The 24,557-nt window shown below is 39.6% G+C and overlaps 3 protein-coding genes and 4 non-coding genes across 7 annotated transcripts in view; 4 read left to right on the top strand and 3 right to left on the bottom strand.

Annotated features, from left to right (window-relative positions):
* The window catches only part of dennd6a (DENN/MADD domain containing 6A), a 27,196-nt gene extending 21,800 nt beyond the window's left edge, over positions 1 to 5,396 (top strand). The window contains exons 18-19 of the mRNA XM_019256186.2: positions 2,505 to 2,579; positions 3,749 to 5,396. Coding sequence (XP_019111731.1) covers positions 2,505 to 2,579; positions 3,749 to 3,880 — 207 coding nt within the window. The 3' untranslated portion in view covers positions 3,881 to 5,396. The remainder of the gene's footprint in view (positions 1 to 2,504; positions 2,580 to 3,748) is intronic.
* A 297-nt stretch (positions 5,397 to 5,693) lies between these two features.
* LOC113745887 (uncharacterized) lies at positions 5,694 to 12,584 on the bottom strand. The gene is made up of 5 exons (XM_027279452.1): positions 12,488 to 12,584; positions 9,976 to 10,152; positions 9,312 to 9,622; positions 9,042 to 9,166; positions 5,694 to 8,617 (listed from the first exon to the last, which is right to left on the bottom strand). Exons 1-5 carry the CDS (start codon positions 12,582 to 12,584, stop codon positions 8,434 to 8,436), a joined length of 894 nt encoding a protein of 297 aa, XP_027135253.1. The 3' UTR covers positions 5,694 to 8,433.
* A 483-nt stretch (positions 12,585 to 13,067) lies between these two features.
* Positions 13,068 to 17,248, bottom strand: LOC109137910 (uncharacterized). The gene is made up of 5 exons (XM_027278835.1): positions 17,037 to 17,248; positions 16,351 to 16,494; positions 15,013 to 15,308; positions 14,772 to 14,899; positions 13,068 to 13,610 (listed from the first exon to the last, which is right to left on the bottom strand). Exons 1-5 carry the CDS (start codon positions 17,173 to 17,175, stop codon positions 13,400 to 13,402), a joined length of 918 nt encoding a protein of 305 aa, XP_027134636.1. The 5' UTR covers positions 17,176 to 17,248; the 3' UTR covers positions 13,068 to 13,399.
* Positions 17,249 to 18,695: 1,447 nt separating this feature from the next.
* Positions 18,696 to 18,768, bottom strand: trnar-acg (transfer RNA arginine (anticodon ACG)). Its single transcript has one exon. It is a non-coding gene; the product is annotated as a tRNA-Arg (tRNA).
* A 538-nt stretch (positions 18,769 to 19,306) lies between these two features.
* Positions 19,307 to 19,379, top strand: trnar-acg (transfer RNA arginine (anticodon ACG)). Its single transcript has one exon. It is a non-coding gene; the product is annotated as a tRNA-Arg (tRNA).
* Positions 19,380 to 20,121: 742 nt separating this feature from the next.
* Positions 20,122 to 20,194, top strand: trnar-acg (transfer RNA arginine (anticodon ACG)). Its single transcript has one exon. It is a non-coding gene; the product is annotated as a tRNA-Arg (tRNA).
* Positions 20,195 to 20,336: 142 nt separating this feature from the next.
* On the top strand, positions 20,337 to 20,409 carry trnar-acg (transfer RNA arginine (anticodon ACG)). The gene has a single exon. It is a non-coding gene; the product is annotated as a tRNA-Arg (tRNA).
* Positions 20,410 to 24,557: the final 4,148 nt, after the last annotated feature.

Genomic DNA, 24,557 nt, shown 5'->3' with positions numbered 1-24,557 from the left:
TTCGACGATATTTCTTAGAACTGACACAAAGCTTCATCATTCCTCTGGTAATCATTTCATATTTTATCCCCATCTTTCTTTCTCAGGTAACGTGTGCTGTTTAGTTTGTTTCTGTTTGCGTGCTGACTGTCGCCTGTTTCAACAACAGAAAAAGAACAAGGAAGTTGTGTTTGTAACGGCAACATTAAGTAAATTGGTATTTTTTCGAATCAGTGCCCCAAATTAGAGTGTGATATGTTAAATATGGACAGCTGTACACGTGTATTTGTTCTGATTACATTACTTGTGATCAACATTAGCAAGACATACTTCCTGACTAGTCCAAATAGGGCTGCCACAAACGATTATTTTGATAGTCGACTAATCACGATTGTCGACTAATCACCGTATTTTTTTGATTAGTCTAACACAATCGGTCATACGTGAATTGACTGTAAAAACAGCTTATCCACCAGCATGCTGCTGATCAGATCATTACTTTCAGCTTGAAGTATGCTCGTGGCTTCGCCTCGGCCTTTACAAAGCCGACCCGAGCCGTTCGCGGCACAGAAATGCACCCGGCGCCGGGAGGGAGGGTGGGGCGGGGGGGAGAGGTCCACAAGGGGATTCCTCCTGCACCGTCGGCCGTCCCTGACCCACCGAGTTGAATCCCCCGGGCAGACTGCGCGAAGTTGCGGAAAAATCGCGGTGATTGGTTAAAATTGCAACACCGCCCTGGATTCACGGGATTCACTGAGTTGCGTTGAAGGTGCAAATCGCAACATCGTGAATTCCTGGAGGGTCTGTGTTATGGTATCTTTACGGTACATCAGGTGGCTACTAAATTAGTTGTCGACAATTTGTTCGTTTGTTTACATATCTGACTAATCGTGGCGGCCCTAGTCCAAAGCAGAAGTCCAGCTCGGCGGCTGTCTTTCAACCTTTTATTTCACAGAGCTCTATTTACTTCACTGTCCATCATGAAACTCTGTAAATCACAGAGAGTTGGGTGAGCAGGCCGGAGGAAAATAAAAAAACATTTTCTCCATTTAAATATGTCACAGGCGCGGTAGTTGGCCAGTCTGATGCACTCTGCAGAAGTCCATCAGTCCCTGGAAGAGTCCTCCTCAACTACGACCGTTCATCCAGCAGGACTTCATGAAACGCTGGGAAAGCTGGACCTCAGCTCACATCCAGACTAAAAGGAGACTGGATAGGACTCTACAGGTACAAACACAGTTTTAATGTCATGAACTGGCACAACCAGGCCTTTATTTGAGACTTATATCAAGAACTCCTCCATTGCACTCTCGTCTCCAGTAATTCAAACAAAGGCTGAAGGCTTTTATTTGAAAACATCAGCAGGATGTGTTGAGTTTAACCGAGTTAATCATTGATTTGGAATCTATCTGCAGCATCGTGTGTGTGTGTGTGTGTGTGTTGTGTGTTGTTTTTTCTGCGTCTGAAGGCATTTCCTCAAGTCTCCCAACTTTGACGGCTGGTTCCGCAACAGGAGGAGAGAGATGACGCAGAAACTGGAGGCTCTGCACCTCGAGGCGCTGTGTGAGGAGGTGAGATTATGTAGATCAGGGGTCGGCAATTAGCGGCCCGCGGGCCAAAAGTGGCCCGCCATCAATTATATCTGGCCCGCTAGATGACGTTGATTTATTTTAATATTTTTTTTTTTTATATTATATATCTTTTAAACCTCATGTTTCCTGTCAAAATACAACAATTCCACAGATTTCACAACATCTATTGAAAAGTAGCTGATAAGTAACGTGACAAAACAGCAGCCAGAACATCCTCGGCCGCCTCTTTACTTGACGCACAGGTCGGAACACTAATTGGCACGTGCGTGCGCTGTAACCTGTGGAAAATAAAAGTGTCCTGTGTCCCTCTTGTAACGGACAACGTGAACAAATGTGTTTCATTGAATGAAAAAAACAAAACCAAACAAGGTCGGCTCAAATATCAAATATGAATGTGAATGCACATCAGCGGCAGATCTGCGCTGCTGTATACATTAGTTACGGCAGGTTGCTAGGGCAGGTTGCCTGTTTCATGACAGTGGGCGTAAACGAAATCCGCAAAGTAAGTTTAACAATTATTATACATGTTTTAAGGCCGTAAAACCCCTAAACACACTTTTTTATACACATTTTTACAGGCATTTTGTACAGTACTCCCTTAATTAATCAGGACGTAGAACACATGTGCGGTTCTCACTCAGCCAATCAGGCCCCCCCCGCATGGTCATGGCCCGCGATGGATTAGTCAGAAAAAAAATTGGCCCGGGTCCAAACTTATTTGCCGACCCCTGATGTAGATCATGAAGATCATCATCAGTACTGTCAGAGACATTCTCACGATTTATGCTGCAAAATAGTGACATAAAGAAGTCTTTGTTTTGACAGAGATAGAGAGAGAACGCAGACAGCCAAAAACTCTTTCTTGACCTGTTTGTCTGACTGTGTCTGTCTGTGTCTCTCTGTGTCTGTGTCTGTGCCTGTGTCTGTCTGTAGGATCTGCAGCAAAGAGTTCAGATGCACTCTGAGGTGGAGACAGTTGATCTGGTTCTGAAGCTGAAAGACAAACTGGTGAGTACAGACTCATGCAAGGCTCATAAACGCTGCATCAGGACTACAAATACAGTTAATACTGCTACTACTGCTGTTCATACTACTACTGCTAGTGTAGGTAGTTACTGCTGACCGATATTAACACTGGTCATACTGTTTACTGCTGTGTAATACTGCACTACTACTGCTAAGGCCTAATCAGACCGTATCTGACGCTGTAGCAGGTTTTCCTACTAATTTAAACAGAGGTACCGTGACTCTGCTGTGCCAGTTTGAGCCGCCCACTGCTGCTATCACTGCCACTATTATTATTATTGCTCATAATTTGATAAGACGTTTGTCCCAAGACTTTTTAAAGATAATAAAACATGACTGATGCATATCTTTTACATGTGTTGTCACGTATAAATAATGACACAAAATGTGATTTTTAAAGAAAACAACCAACAAAAACACAAAAATAAATCTACAGGTAGAAAATTGTCCCCCTTACTTACACCCAGACAAAAATGGCATGAGACTACGTGCGAGACGTCCTTTTCCATGCATGGATTGGCCGCCACACAGTCTAGACCTCTGGAGAAGACTTGGCTCAGTGTTGTGACTTTCTCATTGTCACAATAAGATCTTTGCAGATAATCAATGCAATTCGATGGAAGGAAATAAATGTTGTGCCATTGCAGAAGCTTGTCAAAAACAATGCCACAGCAAATGTACTCAAGGCTGAAGGCGGTCCAACAAAATATGTGTGACTTCTTTTTTGGGGGGCGGGCAGTGTATTACCATGAAAGTCCTGAAACTCTTGTTGGATGAACTGGACTAACTTTTAACACTTTTAGAGCTAACTAACTCGAAAATGTTCATAATCATTCATAATTAAGGCAACAAGCAACCCATAATGCAAAAGCTGGTTTAATCGCCCGGTAATATGTCATCTTATATTGGGGCCAGTACAGTACCAGTGCTGCTTACACTACTACTACTACTACTACTACTACTACTACACTCTACTACTATTACTGCTATGGCTACTACAACAACTGGGCTCCTACTGCCATTGCTGGTACTGTTTATTTCTTTTGATCACTCATATCGCTAAACCTTTTGTCACAACTCCTGGTAAACCTGAATGCAGTACTAGTACACTTGTAGACTGATGAATGCACCCTCTCTGCTCTCTGCTGCAGACTCAGGCGGAGAAGGAGCAGCTCCCCGTGCGTCCGGGGACCGTGGCCAAACTGCGGGCCCACATCGACGCCGTCATCCTGGCTTTACCAGAGGACCTGCAGGGCATCCTCCACAAGCCCTCCACACCGTGACCTTTAACCCCCCCCCCCTTGTCTGTCTGCGACTCTAACCCCAGTTTGAGCTTGTTTTAAAGTTTTAAGGGGGGTGTGGAGGGACTCCCATTTACTCGGACTGCGTCCCAATTTGTGGACCTGTTTTTGTCTAACACGGGAGGTGGAGTGTGTTTTTGTTTGTTATATTTACTTTTTTTTTCTAAACCACTACTGTGGCGGCTCGGTGGATTAAAAACCAAAATTGCTGCCCGACATAAACTCCTCTGAAGTGTTAACAGAAGGTGGCCGTCATCACAGCATTCCTCCTCTGAGCCTGTGTGGTATTTGGTGAAGAGGAACCCAGCTGACCTTTGACCTTCATCATTTTTACCTCTAGACGTTTTTCACTTTTAACTCGACGACGGACTGCTGCAGTCCGTGGCGGGACTGACTCTTTTTTTTTTTTCATCCATTTTTAAGAAATGTTTTTAAAAGAAGTGCACTTCATCACTAACTGGACCAGTGTGCCCTTCACACACACACACACACACACACACACACACACACACACTTTATGCAAACAACCTGAATGAGCAGAGCCAAGCAGTGCTTTATAATTCAATTTTACAAAGATCTTAACACGTACACACAGAGCATTAAGCACCAGCGACCCTGTAATAACCGTCAATGCAGTAAACCTCTCTTGTGCTGTCGAGCGGTGTGCTCAGGAGCCAGTCACAGCCCTCCATCCATGTCACATGACCTTCGTGTAGCCTATCAGAACAGCCCGAGGAAATATTTAAAAATGTCCTGAAATGTTCTTGCTGTTGGTTTGTATTTTTTTCTGAAGACTGAATCCAAAAGTTGTGTGTCACTCTTTGTTTTATTTTGACTGATTGATTGTGAGGTCGTCTGAGGTCGTTTGAAGAAAGTCTACGAAGCTATGGAGGCTCATATCTGCCAAGAAAAAAAAAACAAAAAAAAAACAATGGTCCGATAGATGAGATAAAAATACTCACGGTCAGTTAAAATTGTGAGACTAAGTTAAAAGTTCAAATGGTGAACGTCTCCGTGACAACGCAACCGCGATGCTGTTTTGGTCCGTTCACCACGCAACTTAAACTTTGTTTCTGGCAGCAATGGGCTTTTATAGTCAAACTTTCCCAATGAACTTGAGCTTCTTGACTAAATCTGTTGAGACCACACTGTAAAAGTTGGTCTGATTTAATTAATTACGGTATTACGTTTTTTTTTTTAGTTCCTTTTTAAAGATTATTTATTTTGTGCTGTGCACAGAAGAGATTTTTCACTCAAAGGGACAAAAGATTTTTCAATGTCAGTGAAATTTCTCCAGTGGCGCCGACTCTATAAACTTTTCTACTGACAATTTCAGTTTTGTTTCCAAAATCACGACAAATTAAATTTATTAGAGTTAAATCATATGTAATATAATCATGTGACAAAACCACTAATACTTTTAGTTCTGCATTGTAAACAAAATATGGAAGAGTTAAATATGGAAGTCCATTTCTGTCATGGTAAAAAAAAAAAAAAAGATGAATGAATGATTTAAAAATAATAATATCCATTGTACGTCAAAATTATTATTACTATCTTGTAATTTTAATATATTTTTGACTCTTACTGTGACTGAGGGTATAATAATTTGGATTTTTGTTTTTAATTTCATCTCGCAATTTTCACTTGGTAGAGTACATTAAAAATTATTGTGCTATACAATTCAAAATTAATTTTGTTTGACACCTCTAAAGTCATAGTGACTATTGAATAAGTTGGATTTGTCAAGCACTAATTATGAGTTATCAAATCAATCTGACTTTGTTTTTTTTAATTTTCCGACAGAAACCTGCTTCCATATTTAAGTCATAAGTTTGTCGAGTGGTGTGAAGGCAGAGACGAATTCCCGCTTTCACACACCTGCACTGAATTACTGCAAAGAAGTAAAAGCACAAAACTCACGCGCGTTACGTACGTTATGCTCGTTACACAGGTCCGTAAGATGACTGGTGGCCGGACGGTCTTGCAGCGATTAATAAACTCCAAGCTTGGTTTGTGTGCATTTCTAAGAACATTTAAAAAAAATAACAACCTTACAGCTAAGCATCATTTTAACAGATATTTCATAATGTTGTGTTAAAGCGATGCTGGTGCTTTACGGGAATCAGTACTGTAAAATAAAAGAAACACAACTCCCATCTAAAAATGTAAATAAATGGATAATAATCACTGCTGGATCTTCATGTCACAGCATGTTTTAGCCCAATACCTACAGATCATACTTAATTCACATTAAGCCACTTCAGATTTGACATTATTTGACTGATTTTTTTCAGTTCATCCAGCGTATCAGTCAAACTAAAAATCTACGAAAGCATTGAAAACAAAAACAATAATTAAATGTGAAAGAAATGTTTCAGTTAAAAGGACGAAACATGTAAAATCATCAATATGGCCCTTTTTGAAATTAAAATCATTCAACTCAAAGCTTCTTACGGCGTGATTTGATTTATGTGAATTCATGAACATTCCTGTAAAACCTAACAATTTAAAAAAAAAAATGTAATTAACAAAACCAAATATTGTGTAATGACAGCAATAACATCTTAACACGTCATTTACTTTAATAGTTTAATTTGTATTTTCAGACTTACAAGCACAACATTTTGATTTCTTTTTTACATAACTGCTCATACGAATATTTGACGTTTGCATTTTTCAAAAATATCACTTTGTTGGACCTGTTGTAAAATTTTTGGATTGTTTTTTTTTTCTTTTGGGTCATATTTCCTTTAAGCCATCATGTAACTCATGTTTGATAAATGGTTTGAAATTTGCCTTTTTGTTTTGTCAAGCAGATAATTGTAAAAGAAAAATAACAATAACAAATGTGCTGGTTGGAAAGAAATCTGTGACATCTGGTTGTTGGGCAACCATGTAAGTTTTTATATTTGTAAAAAAAAAAAACTTATTTTAACAACTTTGATTTTTTTTTTTTTTTTTATGGAGGGCTATTCTCGTATTCCACTCTGTAGAGAACGATGAATTTTGTACATAATGGTGTAAAGTAAAATGGTGACCCAGATATGATGTACAATAATTATTTTGCTATTACAACAGATGTCTTACTAAATACAGAAATATAAAAAAATACTCAATGTATTGTTCGTTCACCTTTCTTTGACTAATTACAGTGTTGTTGACATTTTGTTTGCTGACAGACACTATGGGGATGAAGAGTTTTAGCATCTCTCCTTACTAACCCTGAAAATATCACACACACACAGTCAGTTTGCCGTTAAATGATTTTAATGTAGCACTACTTGACTGAGCTCCACAAATCAGCTTGTATACACAAGTATGACACAAGGTTAAATAATATACTATACTCAAAGCTCCAAAGTAAGTATTCATATTGCAGGATGGCCCAATATAACAAAACAACATACATTGTATTGTATTAGAATGATTGCAGAATGAGTTTCCTCCCTATCTTAACCTATAACAATACAGCATAATTTACTTGATCATATTTTGTATTAATCTGAATATCAAAAGTTACTATAGTGGTGTAAAAAGTGCAATAGGTTTTTATGAGATGTAACAGAATAGAGTTCAAGTAAAGTACAAGTACTTCAAAATTGTGCTTTCCAGCGTGTTTCACAATGAAGCTGAGCTACTGCTGAGCTTGTAGTCGTATAAACAATGTTTCAATAAGGTACAGATGACTGAACGTAACTGCAAATTAGAGAAACAATTAAGTTACAGTACAACAAGGACATGTTACTGCAAAAATAAGTACCGTGGCAGCTGTTTAGATTTATCAAGTCCAGTTTGGTAGAGCTTGCAGAGGAGGTCCTCTCTTTTTAAAAATATTTTTATCAGGAGGTAAGGCACAAGAGAACAGGAACCAGTGTGAGTATCACATCACATCCGCATCACATTCGAAAAATGTAATCATACCGATACAATAGAAATACTGTGCATCATGATGGATGAAGACATACAGTCTGCCTCCTTTATAATAACTAAGGATTCTTGTATGTAATGAGTAAATAAGTGTTTAAGCTACAGGGTGTAAACAAAAATACAAGGGGAACACAAAGACAGGCGAGGAAAATAAATAAAGAAATAAATAATAATAATTTATGTATGTAACGTATGTCTGTATGAGGATGTTCAAGTAGGTGGATGCAGTGTCTGGACAAAGTAATTCTCTTGCGTCGTTCCCTAAGTGCTGATACAGAGTATAGTACATCACTCAGACTTTAAACTTCATATATCCCTCTACTTCTTATTTTCTACATTGTTTCATTAACGGTGGTTATATTTGAAGAATTAACATATTTCTACAAGCTAAATCTTTTTATTATTATTATATATATAATAAAGCTTTATTGTGTAGAGACAGCTGAAGAGTGACAGGAATGTGGGAGGAGAGAGAGAGATGGGGAATGACATGCAGCAAATGGCCACAGGTCGAATTCGAACCCTGGACCACTGCGGCAAGGACTGAGGGTTTGTATGACTTTGGCTGATGCTCCACCAACTGAGTTAACCAACACCCCTACAAGCTACATCTTTCCCATAAAGTCAGAACACTCTCTGGCCGCCTTCTTTGTCTTTGGCTTGCTTCTTTTCCGAGCGCTGCGGGTTGGATGTTTTTTCTGCTGCTTATAGACGTCCTCCATTGGAACGTTTCCTCTGGGAGAGAAGAAACTGATGGAGGACCAGGTGAGGACGGAGCCACGATTTGGCCTAAAAAAACCCCCACACACAATTATATTTTGAAATGATGGATTTAAAGTTCCCAAAAACTTTATGAATATTGATACATATGTAAAGATAATTATAATATTAATCTGTACACTAATCAGCCAAGTCAACACTTTGTTTGCTCCTTGTTGTGTTCCTCAAACCTGAACCATTGAATCCTGGCTGCAAAGGCCATCAGGGAATAGTTTCCATGAAAAGGGTCTACCATCTGTCAGTGGTCATAAAGCTATGGCTGATTGGTGTATATGAAAACACATTTAAAAGCTAAAATAACAGTTGCAGCTTATAGATTAAATCATAGCGAAAGCCCTTCTGTGTGGCATACACTGAAATACACAAAAATATTGTTTATCACTGGGAGGGGTGGACCTTGTTTGAAGGTTAGCAACCTAACACACACACATACCCAAAGACGCCGGTCATGTAGTTGTACGTTTCTTTGTAGCCGATAGGATAGTTCCATATCTGGACGTCGGTCACCTGACCATCAAAACCTGGGAAATCTATCACAGGCTCACCTGACCACACATACTGAACACACACACACACAAACATGGACACAAAGATAATATTAGAGACAATGATGAGGATTAAAGATGATTATATAAACAGTTTGTAGTCCTACGGTCAAAGTAGGACTTTTCAGACATGGAGAACATTACAGCTCTTTCCTTACCCGATTAGGCAGATTCTTCCTGAAACTAATTTTCGAGCCGCTAGAAACCCAGGCCACGTTCTTCACAGTGTCCATGGTGAGACACAGTCTGGTCCAGATGTCCGGTCGAACGTAAGACAAGCAACTTATGTAAGGTTTGATAAGCAGGTTGGCAGAACCCCAGGTATTTGGTCCACCAATATGCAGAGTATAACGACCAGGGGCACTGTATTCAAGTTTCAGAGGGCTTCCGGATGGACTCAGCGTGAAGATTGTTAGGTTGATTGTTTTGGGTTCATCTTTGACAAGGTAACGCACACACACGGATACACCTGCAGTGTTCACATGGGGACAAATTTAACACAAGAACAGGTGTTTGGTTGTTTCTTTCAGCTTAAAACACACAACAAAGACAGAGGTTCAAGTTAGCATCAGCTTTATTACTATAATGAGACATAAAATGTAGAAAGAAATGTCAAACCAACCACAAAGAGACACATACTGACACAAAAGGACCATTAAAAGATGCAAGATGAGATTAAAGAGATGCAAAGCAGCTACTGATGTGCATGACTGTATGGACTAATCCGCAATTTTAAAAGGCGCATATGCTGACAACTGACAAACTTAAAATACAACTGTGAAATTGTGCAAGTTTGAGGACAAAGCAGTGCAGTGTACTTACCTTTAGCTGAAGTATGAAGGTTGGTGTTGGTGGTGGGATGTTGGGTGTATTCATGAGTTGGGTCGGGAGGAGTGGAACACGAAGGGGGAGAGGTAGGAGAAAAAGAGGGGGGATAGAAACATACTCCCCCTGAAGAGAGATTGAACATCTTCCCATCTAAATCCAGTCCACGGGGTCCTGAAGAAACAAAAGAAGAGAGAGCAAACAAACGAGTTGTCAACTGGAAAATAAATCTTCTCTTTAACTTCCTTTCCTCTCTCTGATCTCCTCATCTCCTCTCCTATCTGATCTCCTTTTGTTGTTGTATCTTACAGGTTGAGTCCTGCAGAACTTGCATTCCTAAGGGAGTACAATACTCATAAAAGCAGACATCCTCCAGTCTGAGTTCACTTCCTTCATGGGATGGAATCTAACAACTACTGTCCAAACTTAGCAGGCTGGAGACATCAAGCAAGACATGCCTGCCGCTCATCAGAGCCCTGCAAAATGGCCCTCAAAAGCATTTTGGACCGATGATGGAGGATCCAGAGTTGGCTGCAGCTGCAGTCCTCTTGCCAAAGTTCAAGACTTCCTGGACTGACAGAGCAGATGTAATAGAGGCTGGTAAGGGCAGATTTTTTCAAAGAATCATATGATCCCATGTATGTGTATTGTTATGTTTGAACACATGTACAAGTGAGTATACTTTATAACATCTTATCATGGCTGACCTAATGGGTTGTCAGTTATTGATGGTCTGTCCATAATACCAAACAATCCTTTTTTTTGATTTTGAATAAGCTGATTTAAGTTTGTGTGTTCAGGAATATTCACTGAAATATAGAGTAGTTTTTGAGAAGAGTACTTTGTACTTTTACTTAAGTATTTTTTTAACACTAGTACTTTTACTTGTAATTGATTTATAAATATTTTGTTCTAAATAGATGGTTACTTGTTTAACATTTTTGTTTGCTTGTATACCTGGAGTATGGACAAAAATAATTTCCCCCTGGGATTATTAAAGTATTTCTGATTCTGAATGTGTCACATAGCAATCAATTAAAAGTAATCTGTTATGTTATAGTGTCACCTATGAATAAAAGTAATGCGTTAGAGTATGTAGACATGTTAAAATCCGCTTGCAGCCTCGCACATGCTGCAGCTTAACTGACACAGACACACAGCCTCCTTTAAATGCACCGAGAAGTCCTGACAATGAAAAACGTCATCCAACCAAACAAGTTCTTGGGGGTGTACTTGAATAATAAGTTTGACTGGACAAGAAACACAGAGGCTGTCTACAAAAAGGGCCAAAGCCGACTCTTCTTCCTGAGGAGGCTGAGGTCCTTTATCATCTGCCCGGACAATGCTGAGGATGTTTTATGAGTCTGTTGTGGCCAGTGCGATCTTGTTGTCACATGCTGGGGAAGTGTGCTGAATGTAGCAGGCACTAGACTAAACAAAATGTCCAGGAGAACATCAGGTGATGTACATCGTGTGACACAGGTGACCACCCACTTCTGTAATCTGACACAAAAATGGAAAGGGGACAGAATTTATCACGTTGATTCTGTGTCGGATTCCCTGTCTGATGCAAGCTGCTCTGTGTTGCGCACATAGTATAGTGATATGCAGTGTGGGTATAGTTACTTTGGAAAGTGGTTCTGACTGATCAAAAAAATAATGAATTAATAAAACACTATGTGGCATATTCAGAATCAAAAATACTTTAATATTCCCAGGGGGGAATTATTTGTGTTACAATACAATAACAACAACAAGGGTACAACAACTCATGATATATCAGCCTACCTCAGGATGGGTGAACACATAACTGAGAGTCATACCGGCTGAGAAATGGACGAGGGCAGGAAATATGGATTTGCGCAGTCAAAGATCTAACAGAAATGTGAACAGCTGCCTCTGTGTCAAAAAAAAAGGATAACAGGCCGAATAACACAAACAATCAAATCTCACTGGCACACAGTCAAATGACAAATAACCAAACAATGAAGTGTCACAGGCTTAAATTCACTTTAGCATCGTCACTTACATTTACTCTTCAAAGTAGTAGTAGTGGATCGTTTATATGTTTAAGTTCCTTTTGAATGAAACTCTCATACATGTATAAAGTAGCGTTTATATGTAACGGTGTAGATCTATGCCTGTTAAATGATGGCAGAAAAAGGTAACACCGCCTTTTACTTTACTCCACTTATTTCCTTTAATGTTCCAGATGTTTATACTCTATATATTATATTTTTCTGTGTAAGTAATCACGTGACCTATGCTACCAGTTTGAGCAATAACGGGACTTATTCCGAACAGTAAAAGATGAAATGCGGTGTGATTCTATTATTTTAGTATTATTATTATTATTATTATTATTATGTATTTGATGTGGTCTGTAGAAGCTCAACAGTAGTGTGGAGCTGCATCTCACAGATAGCTGTGACCCGTCACATACATGTATGAAAAAGTAACATGTTTAAAAGTAACGTTTTAAAGTGTGTGTCTCTGCATGTGTGCCTACCTGGTGATGGTGTATTTCCAGGATTCTTCAAACTCAGAGTTTGTCCACTCTTTGCAGTCAGCACCACCGCCAGCACCTCTAACACCACGCAGTGCATAGTTGAATGAATCCTCTTGTAGCGACTCTGCAGCGGTGGTTACAGTGTCTGTGTCTGAATGAATGTGAGGAAAGGAGGGCGGAGCAGGTCTCTCACACGCTCATATCACACGCATGCACACACACACACACACACACATATATATATATATATATCCGACAGACAGATCCCAGGCGGCAAGACTAGGGCACACGGCGCATCTAGGGTATGCGATAAAAGAATTCACCTCCGGAGGGAGCCTGCAAGCTCTTGTCTGTCTGTCTCTTATCTTCGAAGTTCAAGCCGAGTGCTGGTCAGGACTGGTTTAAAGATTTTTTAAATAGTTTATCCAAGAGCAAGAGATCCAAGAGCACATCACGCCACTGTGGCAAGGAGCTGCAGTTTTTGGTACATCTCCATTAACTTGACTTGACAGCTATGGAGGTTGCCGCTTGTTCCACCCCTGATGAATATGTATGTAATGTAAAATAAGTAATAACAATATTTTATTGTTTTATTGTTTGTTTGTTTTTAATAACATATAAAATAAAGGAAACAAACAAGTAAAAAGAGATCAACATAAGTCAAAGATGTCTTGTAAATCAATCAGTGCAGCCTACATATTTCAGTTTACTGTAGTTTGTTGATCATCCATCAACCATACAGGATATTCTACAGAAGCACTGACCCCGTCAGTTTCCTAATTAAAAACCTTCACAATCACATAAATCAGTTTACACTTCATTTACTATTAATAACTGATTGTTGTTAGTTTTGTCTTATTAAATGAAGAACAGAGATTACAGCATTTCGTACATAAGCCGTTGTATGTTTCATTACATCCGCTGTCTCTTTCTCGCTTTCTTTTCCTCGAGGTTCCAAAACTTTCTGGTCTTCTTCTTTCCCTTTAGATGACGCCCCCTCTCCCTGCTGCCGCCGCTGCTGAGTGACTGTTTTGACTGCTGCTCATACACATCCTCCATTACGACGTTTCCTCTGGGAGAGTAGCTGATGGAGGACCAGGTGAGGATGGAGCCACGATGTGGCCTAAAAAAAACACACAATTATACTTTCAAATGATGGACTTAAGAGTCTAGAGACTTTATGAATATTATAAATAATAAGTCTGACATAATTATCATATTAAACTGTATATAAAAGGACATTTAAAGGTAAATAACTGTTCAAATGGACCAACAAAAGGTCCAGTGTATAGGATTTAGTGACACCTGCAGTGAAGTTGGAGATTTCAACCTAATGAATACTCATGAATACCCCACGCCTCACCCATTCCTTCCAAGCATGTAGGAAAAATTCACATAAAAAGCAAAAGGTCATATCCAGAGCCAGTGTTTGGTTTGTCTGCTCTGGGCTACTGTAGAAAACGGTGATTCAAACACAATAATTCTTATTTTCAGGTGATTATACACCATTGAAAACATATTAATATTATATACCACTCCTGCCGATAGATCTAGACGTTCTTGAAGGAGTTCCTATATGTATGCTGAGCACTTGTTGGCTGTTTTGCCTTTACTCTGCAGACTGACTCATTCCCAAACCATCTCAATTGCCAAATCTTTCAATTAAAAAATCCTTTTGCTCACATTCAAAGCCATCCATAACCTTGCACCACCATATCTCTCGGATCTTCTCCACATTGCTGCTCCCCCTCGCTCCCTCAGATCTTCCTCCTCCATTCACCTGACTGTCCCCTCCGCCCGTCTCATCATCACCATCTGGACTTCTTTACCCTCCGTCATAAGGAACATCAACTCACTCTCACAATTCAAGTCCATACTCAAAACCAACCTGTTTAAAATCGCCTTTTCCATCTGATTTAATTGCATTGTTTTAACCTGTTTTAAATGTTGTATTTTTATAATTTAATACTTTTATGGTTCTTTTTGTTTGTTTTTGTTATTGCTGTCTACTTATTTATTGTAAGGTGTCCTTGAGTGACAGAAAGGTGCCTATGAAATAAAATGTATTATTATTATTTTGGAGGCCAGGCGATTCATTACTATGATTCTTTGAAATTTTGAAAAAAGGGTTGTATGTTGAGTCATAATGTACTAAGCCCTTCTACGTGGCATTTACTGACCTGAAGGTCAACTGTCCCAGCTAAACAAGACAAACACATGTTCATCATGTTTAGGGGTGGAGTGGACTTTGTTTAAAGGTTAGCGACCCGACACAAACACATACCCGTAGACGCCGCTGACCATGTAGTTGTAGATTTCTCTGTAGTGGAGAGGATAATCCCAGATTTGGACGTCTGTCACCTGACCATCAAAACCTGAGAAATCAATCACAGGCTGACCCGACCACACATACTGAACACACACACACAAACATGGACACAAAGAGACAAAGATGACGATCAAATCCAACAGTTTTTAGTTGAAGCCCTTTTCAGACATGGAGAACATTACAACTCTTTCCTTACCCGAATAGGCAGAATCTTTCTGATGCTAATGTTTGGGCCGCTAAACACCTGGGCCACATTCTTCACGGTGTCCACATTGAGACAGAGTCCGGTCCAGATGTCCGGTCCAATGTTAGACCAGAACCTTATGTTAGGTTTAAACTCCAGGTTGGGGTAGTAATTAAAGGACAGTCCATACGAAAAACCTGAACTGCTCTTCAGACTTATAGGAGAACTTGAGGATGATCTGAGTGTGAAGATCACAGGCCTTGAAATTTGCACGTAGTCTGTGAGGTATCGCAGACACACAGACACACCTGCAGTTGACAAAGTTATGTAAAAAAACAACAACACACACATGAACAGCTAAAAATGCAAAACAAATACACATCAGTACAACCAGTAGTAGCAGAGTGGACGATCAGTTCCTCAGAGCAAGCACGCCAGCTCCAGGCAGCGATACTGTAATTCTCCTGCTACTTTATCGAACATCACAACAACTGTTGATGCTCACATTTATTTAAGACTAGTCTCAAGAATTATGTTTCTCAAAAGATGATTGACGCATGACTAGATTACTGAACAGGTCTAATGGGCAAACAACAACGACAACAACAAAAACTACAAACAACATGAATGAATGAGCAGACTTTCAGTTTCTGCTGTCTGTGCTGAAAATATCACAATGGATGTCCGTGTCTGGTACCAAGACACTCAAAGTATGGTCTATATATTTAAAATTATACATGACAATGTGACAAACAAAACAAATAATTATATTTATATTCATGGGGTATATTCAGTGTATAAATATTGGCTGAAGAAGAGACTGATAACCAACAGGTGATACCACATTTTACCACTAGGTGTCAGACATGACACATCAGACTTGCAAAATCAGAAACCAAACCCAAAAATACTGCACATGTCTTGTATTTGACTTGATCTGAGAGGTTAGGTGGTGTAGAAATCAGTTTTGAGACACAACTAGGCGCCCATGGATAGACATAAAATCTATTAGCGTGTAGATTTCATGATTAGTTATGTTTTTAAGTCTGTCTGTCCCGGTGTGGTCTGAATGCATTGAATATAGGTGGGGTCGAGGGAAAGATGAATGATTGTTGAGTCTCATTTCCAGGTCATCAAATACTGATGCAAATGGAACAAACAAAGTGACTCAGGGCGAGCCACACAACACAATACGCCATCTTTGCTCGCTACAACTGACCCCACCTTTAATCTAAACTTCATTCTCACCGTTTGACAGCAGGAGAAGAGATTTCTTAACAGGAAAGATACCAGAGGAAATGTCACATCTTAGATTCCATATTGGTTCATATAGTTTGTGAATGTACTTGCCTCTAGTAGGAGGTGCTGTGGTCCACGGAGGGGAGGTGGCCCAGGGGGTAGTAGAAGGAGGTAGATCAGAGGAATAGAAGGATATTCCTCCACTGTCACAAGGCAAAGTGAACATTTTCCCAATTAAATTTAGTCCATGAGGTCCTGGAGAAAGAAAGAGAAAGAGATATCACACTAACAAGATGTCATCAAAGTAGGACGTCTTTTTACTGATGCATCCTAGAAATGTTTGGGGTTTTTATGTGTTTACTTTTAAAGATCCGGTATGTAAGAATGTGAAAGAATTTACATGTATAAAATGCTTTGTATTGTCAAAGTGTGAAGTGATTGTAACATAACCTTCTCTGACTTTCTGGGCTGCATAATAATTACTGCCTCGTCGACTGTTTGTTCTCGAAATATCCAACGGTTGTTGTTTAAGTCAACAAACGACTGCACCCACCAGCACAATGATTCCAAAGTCTAATATTACTGCAAAGCGTGTGAAGCATTGTGACGTTGCTGGCTAATATCAAGAGGCAACCAGAAGAGAAAGACGTGCATCATCGACAGACTTCAGAGCTGAATGAAGCCTAGTGCCGTCTATAAAAACTGAATTTCATTGTTGGTTTGGACGTACGTACGTAAGACGTCATTTCACATGTTTATAAATCTCTTTATGTGTCTGTGTGTGTGTGTGTGCATACCTTTTGTGGTCCATGCTGTTGTAGGTGTTGTAGTTGGTGTTGTAGTTCGTTTTGTAGTTGTTGTTGTAGTTGATGGGACTCCAGTAGTCGTAACGACCAGTGCCATCACCATGGGAACATAAACCAGCTTCATCTTCATTGCTCTTCTTATCTGCCTGAATAAGCTCCTCGCTTCCTGCTTCAGGCTCGTTTAAGTTTTCATTTCTCTGTAAAGAAACTCCCTCTCTCTCTCTCTCTGTCTGATTTATTCACCCTCCCACCAGTGTGTTGAAATTTGATGCCAGGTCTTCCCATTTCCATTTACTTACTCTTAGACTGCACAGCTTTCAGGGAACTTTTTAACTCCTCATTTATTTAAAATTGGTGACTTACTTCACAGATTCAGATTTTTTCTTTCATTCATTTATTTGATGGGACCATGTACAGTGCTCATGCTCGGTGAGGCGAGGGGGGTGCAATCATATAATATTTTTGCACACTTGTTGTCGTTATTGTTTTTTTGTCGTTCTGTTTTTATAAAGAAATTGTTTTTTAAGATCTAAAATAGGATGATGGTTCATTAAAAAGTGACACACAAGTAGCTTGGCAGAAAACATGCCTACATATAAACAGCTGGAAACACACACAGTGTGAAGTACTTCGGTACTGACCATTTCTGGGAAGGAATTTAACCACCCTCCCCCCACCGAGAGTGTCTGTTTGCAGCTTGTGCGACGGGTGTCTTCACCCAAAACTAAAGAGTTTAAATCTGGGCTTTCTGGTTCAACTACAAAATGCTAAAGTCTAGTTTGAGTCTCTTAAACTGTGCAAAATAATTAACCGAATGTATGTATGTATGTTCAATGTAAGTTTAAAGTTTATTTATGGTGGAGCGAAGAGGAGAGATTCTGATCATACAATGTGGTCTGGGGGAGTCGGATAGTTCAGTTATAGTTCATGGAGCATTAGTCAGCACTGACTGTGTCAAGTAAAGTGTTCAACAGGATGTCATGACCAAACTATGAACCCGAACCCAAATCCCTCTTGAACAAAATATCAAAACAAGACCTGGCAATGAACAAACTAACAACAATGGACTATCTATCTATCTATCTATCTATCCAATATCAATGATGTTTTGGGCACATGTGTTCCTGTTGATTGTGGTTTCAAAAAATGAATCACATCCTGCTGATGGACTTATGTGCACCACAGAAACCTTCAGAGAAGAAGTTAATTGACTTGCTGCGTACGCCATTTTGTGCCGAAGACAGAAAGTTCATTGCTGAAAGATTAGAAGTTTAGAGAGACGACCAGTCCATCAGCCTCTCCATCACTACCAAGAATTCAACCAGGATTTGACCAATCATAACCGGTAGAACTACCAAGAATGCCACAGGTATCCACCCCCTCCTAAGGTGGATGCTGACCCTGGGTTTTTGTTTGTTTACCCTCATTTTTGACACAAACAATGTTTTTCATGAGAAAGATATTATGTATTATGACTTCTTTGATACTGTCTGTGGCTGTGTGCTGAAGGATTTGGCAGAAGGGCAGCATCCTCCTTACATATCCTCTGTTAACCCCAGAAAATGGCATGCTTTCGTTTGGCGCTTTTACATAACGGAGCCTGATGACGTGTGATTTATTGTTAATGTTTTGTAATGTTGTTGAAAAGATCGAGCCAGCCAGGAGTCGAACCTAAAATCTTCTGATCCGTAGTCAGACGCGTTATCCATTGCGCCACTGGCCCTGAAAACTCTCTTTCAGGTACTAACTAATACGAGACTTCTATTCCCTCTCTCTTGACTTACAGGCTCCTTCCTGAACATTCACCTGTATTGACAACCGGTGTAAAAAGGCTGAGACTGGGAAGGCGAGTAGGACAGGTCAGGGAGCAGACAGAGTTGGAGATGTGACTCAAGTGGCATGTTGTTCCTTAGGGGGCATGCAGGATGCAGGAGGCAGGCTCTCTAGGCTAAGATGGTCATTGGAGCTGAGATGCCTTGCTCTAGCACAGCCTTCTCCCGCCTCCGTTCACGTTTGCAGTGCCTAAAAATATTAGTATACACATATTAACTAATGTTAAGTCTCCTATAGACTTTGTAGATGCAGGTTGGACAAAAGTAATGCTGATAATACTCGCGTCCATTACTCAACATTTGAAAAGCAAGTCAGCGTTTTATACCTGTACAGGTGAATTTGCAAAAGGTATGTCAAATAAAGCAGACCTCAGGAATGTGAGCCTGTAAGTCACGGGAGAGGGAATACAAGTCCCATGACAGCTTTCAGGGCCAGTGGCGCAATGGATAACGCGTCTGACTACGGATCAGAAGATTCTAGGTTCGACTCCTGGCTGGCTCGATCTTTTCAACAACTACACTACAATTAACAATACAATGTAAACAATATGAAAGCCCCCACACTAAATGTGCTATCTTTTGGGAGACTTTCATATTTAGAATATGTAAGGAGGAGGCCACTTTTCTGCCAAATCGTCCAGTCTTACTTACACAACAGCACACAGCCACAGACAGTATCAAAAGAAGTCACAAGCCACATATTATAATCTCTCATGAAAACCATTCTTCTTGTCTAGAGTCAAAAACCACAGGGTCAGCATCCAGCATCAGGAGGAGGCGGATACCTGTGTCATTCTTGGTAGTTCTACCAGTTATGATTGGTCAAATCGTGGTAGGCGCAGAGAGATGTGATAGGTTTTCACAATTCTTGGTAGTGGACACGGCATCTCATTGGTCAAATCTTGGTTGAATTCTTGGTAGTGATGGACACTTTGATTGGACAGGATTGATTTGGGCGACAGGTGAGAGGCAGCAAGTAAATTAACTCTGACTTAACTTCTTCTCTGAAGGTTTCTGTGGTGCACATAAGTCCATCAGCAGGATGTGGTTCATTTTTTAAAACCACAATCGTCAGGCACACATGCTCCATGACCTCTGTCTGCTCCCTGACCTCTGACCTCTGTCTGCTCCCTGACCTCTGACCTCTGTCTGCGCCTTGACCTCTGTTTGCAGGACAGAGCCTGTAAGTCAAGAGAGAGGGAATAAAAGTCACGTACTAGTTAGTACCTGAGAGAAAGTTTTCAGGGCCAGTGGCGCAATGGATAACGCGTCTGACTACGGATCAGAAGATTCTAGGTTCGACTCCTGGCTGGCTCGATCTTTTAAAGGTCGTTATATAAATGTTGCATTTACAGTGAGCGACATATTTATATTATAAAATCCAATCACAGAAAATATCAGAGGAAGGTGTGCCTGTGGTAGTACCATGGTGTTTTTCTCGAGAGCACTGATCTCTGTAGGGCCAGTGGCGCAATGGATAACGCGTCTGACTACGGATCAGAAGATTCTAGGTTCGACTCCTGGCTGGCTCGATCTTTTAAACATAACAGAAAATTAACGTTAACATTAACGTTAACAATAAATCACACGTCATCAGGGTCCGTTATGTGAAAACCCCAAAAGCAAGCACGCAACTTTCTGAGATTTTAACTGAAAATATGTAAGAGAATATGACGCTTTTCTGCCAAATCCTCCAGTCTTTCTTACACCACAGCACACAGCCACAGACAGTATCAAAGAAGTCATATTACATAATATCTTTCTCATGAAAAACATTCTTTGTGTCAAAAATGAGGGTAAACAAACAAAAACCTGTGAATCACAGGGTCAGCATCCACCTTAGGAGGGGGTGGATACTCTAACTCATTAGATGAATTATAACCAATCTGTGTTAGTGTGAGGTATAGATGATTGTCTGTGTGTTTCCCTAACAGACATACAGTCATGTTTCACCTGAGAGAAAACAAATACACCTCTAGGTGGCAGCATCATCACACAGCCATGCCTTAATTTTGCCTTGAGTTTTTTGACTTGGTCTCTATCATTAAAGATTTTTGAGTTGGTCTCAGCAAACCTTTCAAATGCAGTCAGTAACTTTTTAATATTGTCTGCTTCTCTTCACTCAATTAAGAGCATGCATGATTTGTAGAGCATTTAACACAAGCACAGGTCCAATCAGTCCAGAATTAAAATGATTTAGTTGTTTAAAACAACACTACTTGAACCCTGGAAGTACCCACTGCTGATACACTAGCAGGTAAAGTGCTGTAACCCATTTAGGGAAAGTTACTTACAGAAAAAAAAAAGTTCTTAAAAGACCTTTAACAGACCTTTCTCATCACTCCCTCAGGTTTCTAAGGCCTTTAAAACACAGTACTGATGCAAATGGTGATGTCCCCTCGGGAATGCTGATGGGACGGAGGTGGGCGTGGGGATCTCTCAGGTGACAAACACAAATTGCCAGGAGCTGCAAGGGGCCACAGCACTGTGTGAGAATCTGCGTGAAGGACATGGCTGCAACACTGCTGACCGTGATGCTGATGGTCCCCTACATCTGTGAGGGAGGTGAGTTTTTATTTTTTAATATTGATGACACAGCATGACTGATATTTGAACCTCTCAGTTATCATCATGGGAGATTAACACATCTGTGTGACCTGTTTATGTGACAGCACTGCTGAGAAAATCGTCAGCTACGGACTTCCTTCAGAAAGTCAGAGAGAAGCGTGGGTCAGAGTGTTTTCCCGGAGGCTGCAGCACAGAGATCGGCGAGGCTGGAGAAGTGTTAGAAGCGAACATGGGATATGTAAGTACATTTGTACATTTGATGCCAACAGAGGACGCCCTACAGCCAACATATATCCCATCTTAGTCCATAAACTCTTTACTTATGTGGTTTTGACTAATAATCAACAATAATTAACTAATAAATTATGATGTATTATAAGAGATTAAGATACCTCATGGATTAAACTGTATACAAAGTAGTTAATACCATATATTTATGTGACATATATTTGACATATCAATATTTATAATCCAATAATATAATATTTATGTCAAAAGTCAAAAATGTGAAAACACTGACTTGCTTTTAGTTTTGTGAGAAACACAATCATGTTGACAAATTACGTCTTAATCATGCAAATCATGACGTACACTTTTATGTCTATAAATATAGTATTACAATATGATCTAATTCAGTTAAAGATCTTTACTAAAATATAGTTAATATATACATTTCAGACCACAAGTTTGTTAAGTTTGACGTATTCCGACACAGAATTTTCTCACGGAGGTATTTCTCTCTGTAAGTTTTTGAAAACAAGTTTTAAATGTCAGTTACAGATGACGTCAACAGGTAGGTTTCAATTAAAAGTGGGCCATCAGTCTATTTGGGCAGCTCATCTCTGCACAGAGAGATTCTATCTGCATGTCCAGAGACACGGACTCAGACTCCCGAGTTGAGAAGCACTCCTCTGTTTGACAGGGATAAGGTGTAACTAAATCAAGCAAGTCACTGAGGCATTTTCCATTACTGTGTTCTTGCATACCAGGCTTGCAATCTGAAGAGAGATTGAAGGCAGGCCATTAACATCGACTTTGTTACTTAGTGCACCTGCTGTAAGTATCAGGTGGCCAGCATAAAAGCCAGCAGAGAGGTGGAATGTGATTATCTAGGGTTTCTGTTATGCTGTTGGACATTTAGGTACATGTTCTTTCTCTGTTTTGACTAAAGAAAACCTTTTTAAGAGAGACCTTTGCTAAAAAGCACATCTCATTCAGCAATCAGACTTAGTATTTTTGTGTATTGTGTACTGCGTTTGGAATAAACATAATAACTGATTTATAGGTGGACAATCCCAACTTGATGGCCTATAACGGAGCTACTGCTAAGAGAGAAATAAACCTTGTAAGTTTTAATCTTGACTTCATTGTGTGTGTGTTTTTAAATAAATAAAAGTCACATTATACAAGAAGTTTATGAATAAATCCATCATAACCAAACCTAAAAACACTTTTGTCTTGTAGCAGAGGCCTGGAGGGGAAGCTGTGGTGGATGGAGGATCTGGGATGTAGCTGAGAGGCACAGCAGACGACGACAATGTTGTTGTTGTGGGGTCAAGGTCGACTAGGAATACCTTCTAAATTTAAAGTATAATCACCAAGATGAACGATTCAAAAACAAGTTAACCGCATGAAGATGATTTTTATTTGCATGCCTAAATTCCTTTCTTTTAAAATAATGATAAAGAACGTGTTTTGTTTGTTAACTCCAGTTGTTTTAAGTTTAGTACCTGATACTTCTACTTGTTACTTGTGAGCTGGAAATAGGAAAAGCAGTTGTGTTAGAAAATAGAACTGAATATCTTGTAAACACAGTTGATATATATAAATATATTTTCTGTTTTACTCGGTGCTTTAAAGGGTATAGCTATATTCATTTTGTCGTGTGTTATAGCTAACATTTAAAGAACATATGTTAAGTACATGTTGAGTGCAAACTAACCATTTTCAACAGGGAGCTTTGTGTGTCTTATTAAATGTATATTATATGCATGTTTGTTCACTTTGTCTCATTTTGCAGTAAATGGCAGATATGGATGCATGATAAACTACAGTAATATGAGATGTTGGACCATAATGAGACACCAGAACAGCTTCGATCCTCTTAGATTCTCCAAGTCTCTAAAGATTCTGCCAAAAGATGATCCGTCATCTGTATTTTGATGATTTCAGTCCAAAGTCTCACATTGATGTTTATTTGGGTTCTGTAAAAGTGACATGATTTTATATAGTCATCAAACCATCACTCGTGTCATCTGTTTCTCCACGCCGTTGTGTTATGAAGCATGTTTATCCACTCAGTTATCATCTGACAGGATCACTGAATAGAGATGAATGTCAGACAAAGTGCCCAAAAGGTTATCCCCAGAGGGTAATAAGCTATTTCCAAAACATAACTCATAACCAATATCAATCATTTGCACTGTAATAACTAACCTTTGGATCTGTGTGTGTGTGTTTGTTGTTGTTGTGCTGTATTCATACATTAGGGTTAGGAAATAACTGACTGACAGGAAAAGTAGCCTGCAGCATTTATCCATACGCTTGATGTTCTCTGACACAAAGAGTCTGTGTAGTTTGTATTTATAAATCAGGAGATCTGCAGATGACTCATTTTAAGAACAAAATCTGCAGACATAACTTTGACTCTTGTCAGGTTGGACTTTTTTTCAGTTGGAGTTGTGAAACATATACATGCATTTTGCAGAGGAAGTACTCCTTACTAGGATGTAAAGTTTTGGTTCCCACATGTCACATGCTGATCACGGGCTTTGCAGGTTACTTTTTCCTCGCCTACATGCAGAACAGATGACCAGCGGAATGAATGAAGGTTGAAAACACACAGATCTGAGGCATTACTGTTCTATTTTAATAATTAAAGCAGCGTCTTGCCATCTTTGCCCCCTTTAAAGTTGTAATCAAATGTTATGCGTGAATAATTGCCGCTATGCACAGAAGTCACGGCTTCTTTAATGTTGCCTTCACGTGCTCTACGTAAATTCTAACATCGATAAATGAACATGTTTTTCCAAGACGACAAAATGTACCACATTATATATGTGTTGGGTGATATTTTATTTGAGGAAATCAAGCAGCACTAGATTCACTTTGT

The sequence above is a fragment of the Larimichthys crocea genome, chromosome VI, assembly GCF_000972845.2.
Source record: "Larimichthys crocea isolate SSNF chromosome VI, L_crocea_2.0, whole genome shotgun sequence".
Lineage (NCBI taxonomy): Eukaryota > Metazoa > Chordata > Actinopteri > Sciaenidae > Larimichthys > Larimichthys crocea.
The sequence above is the reverse complement of the archived record's forward strand: the minus strand, read 5'-3'. Positions and strand labels throughout refer to the sequence as shown.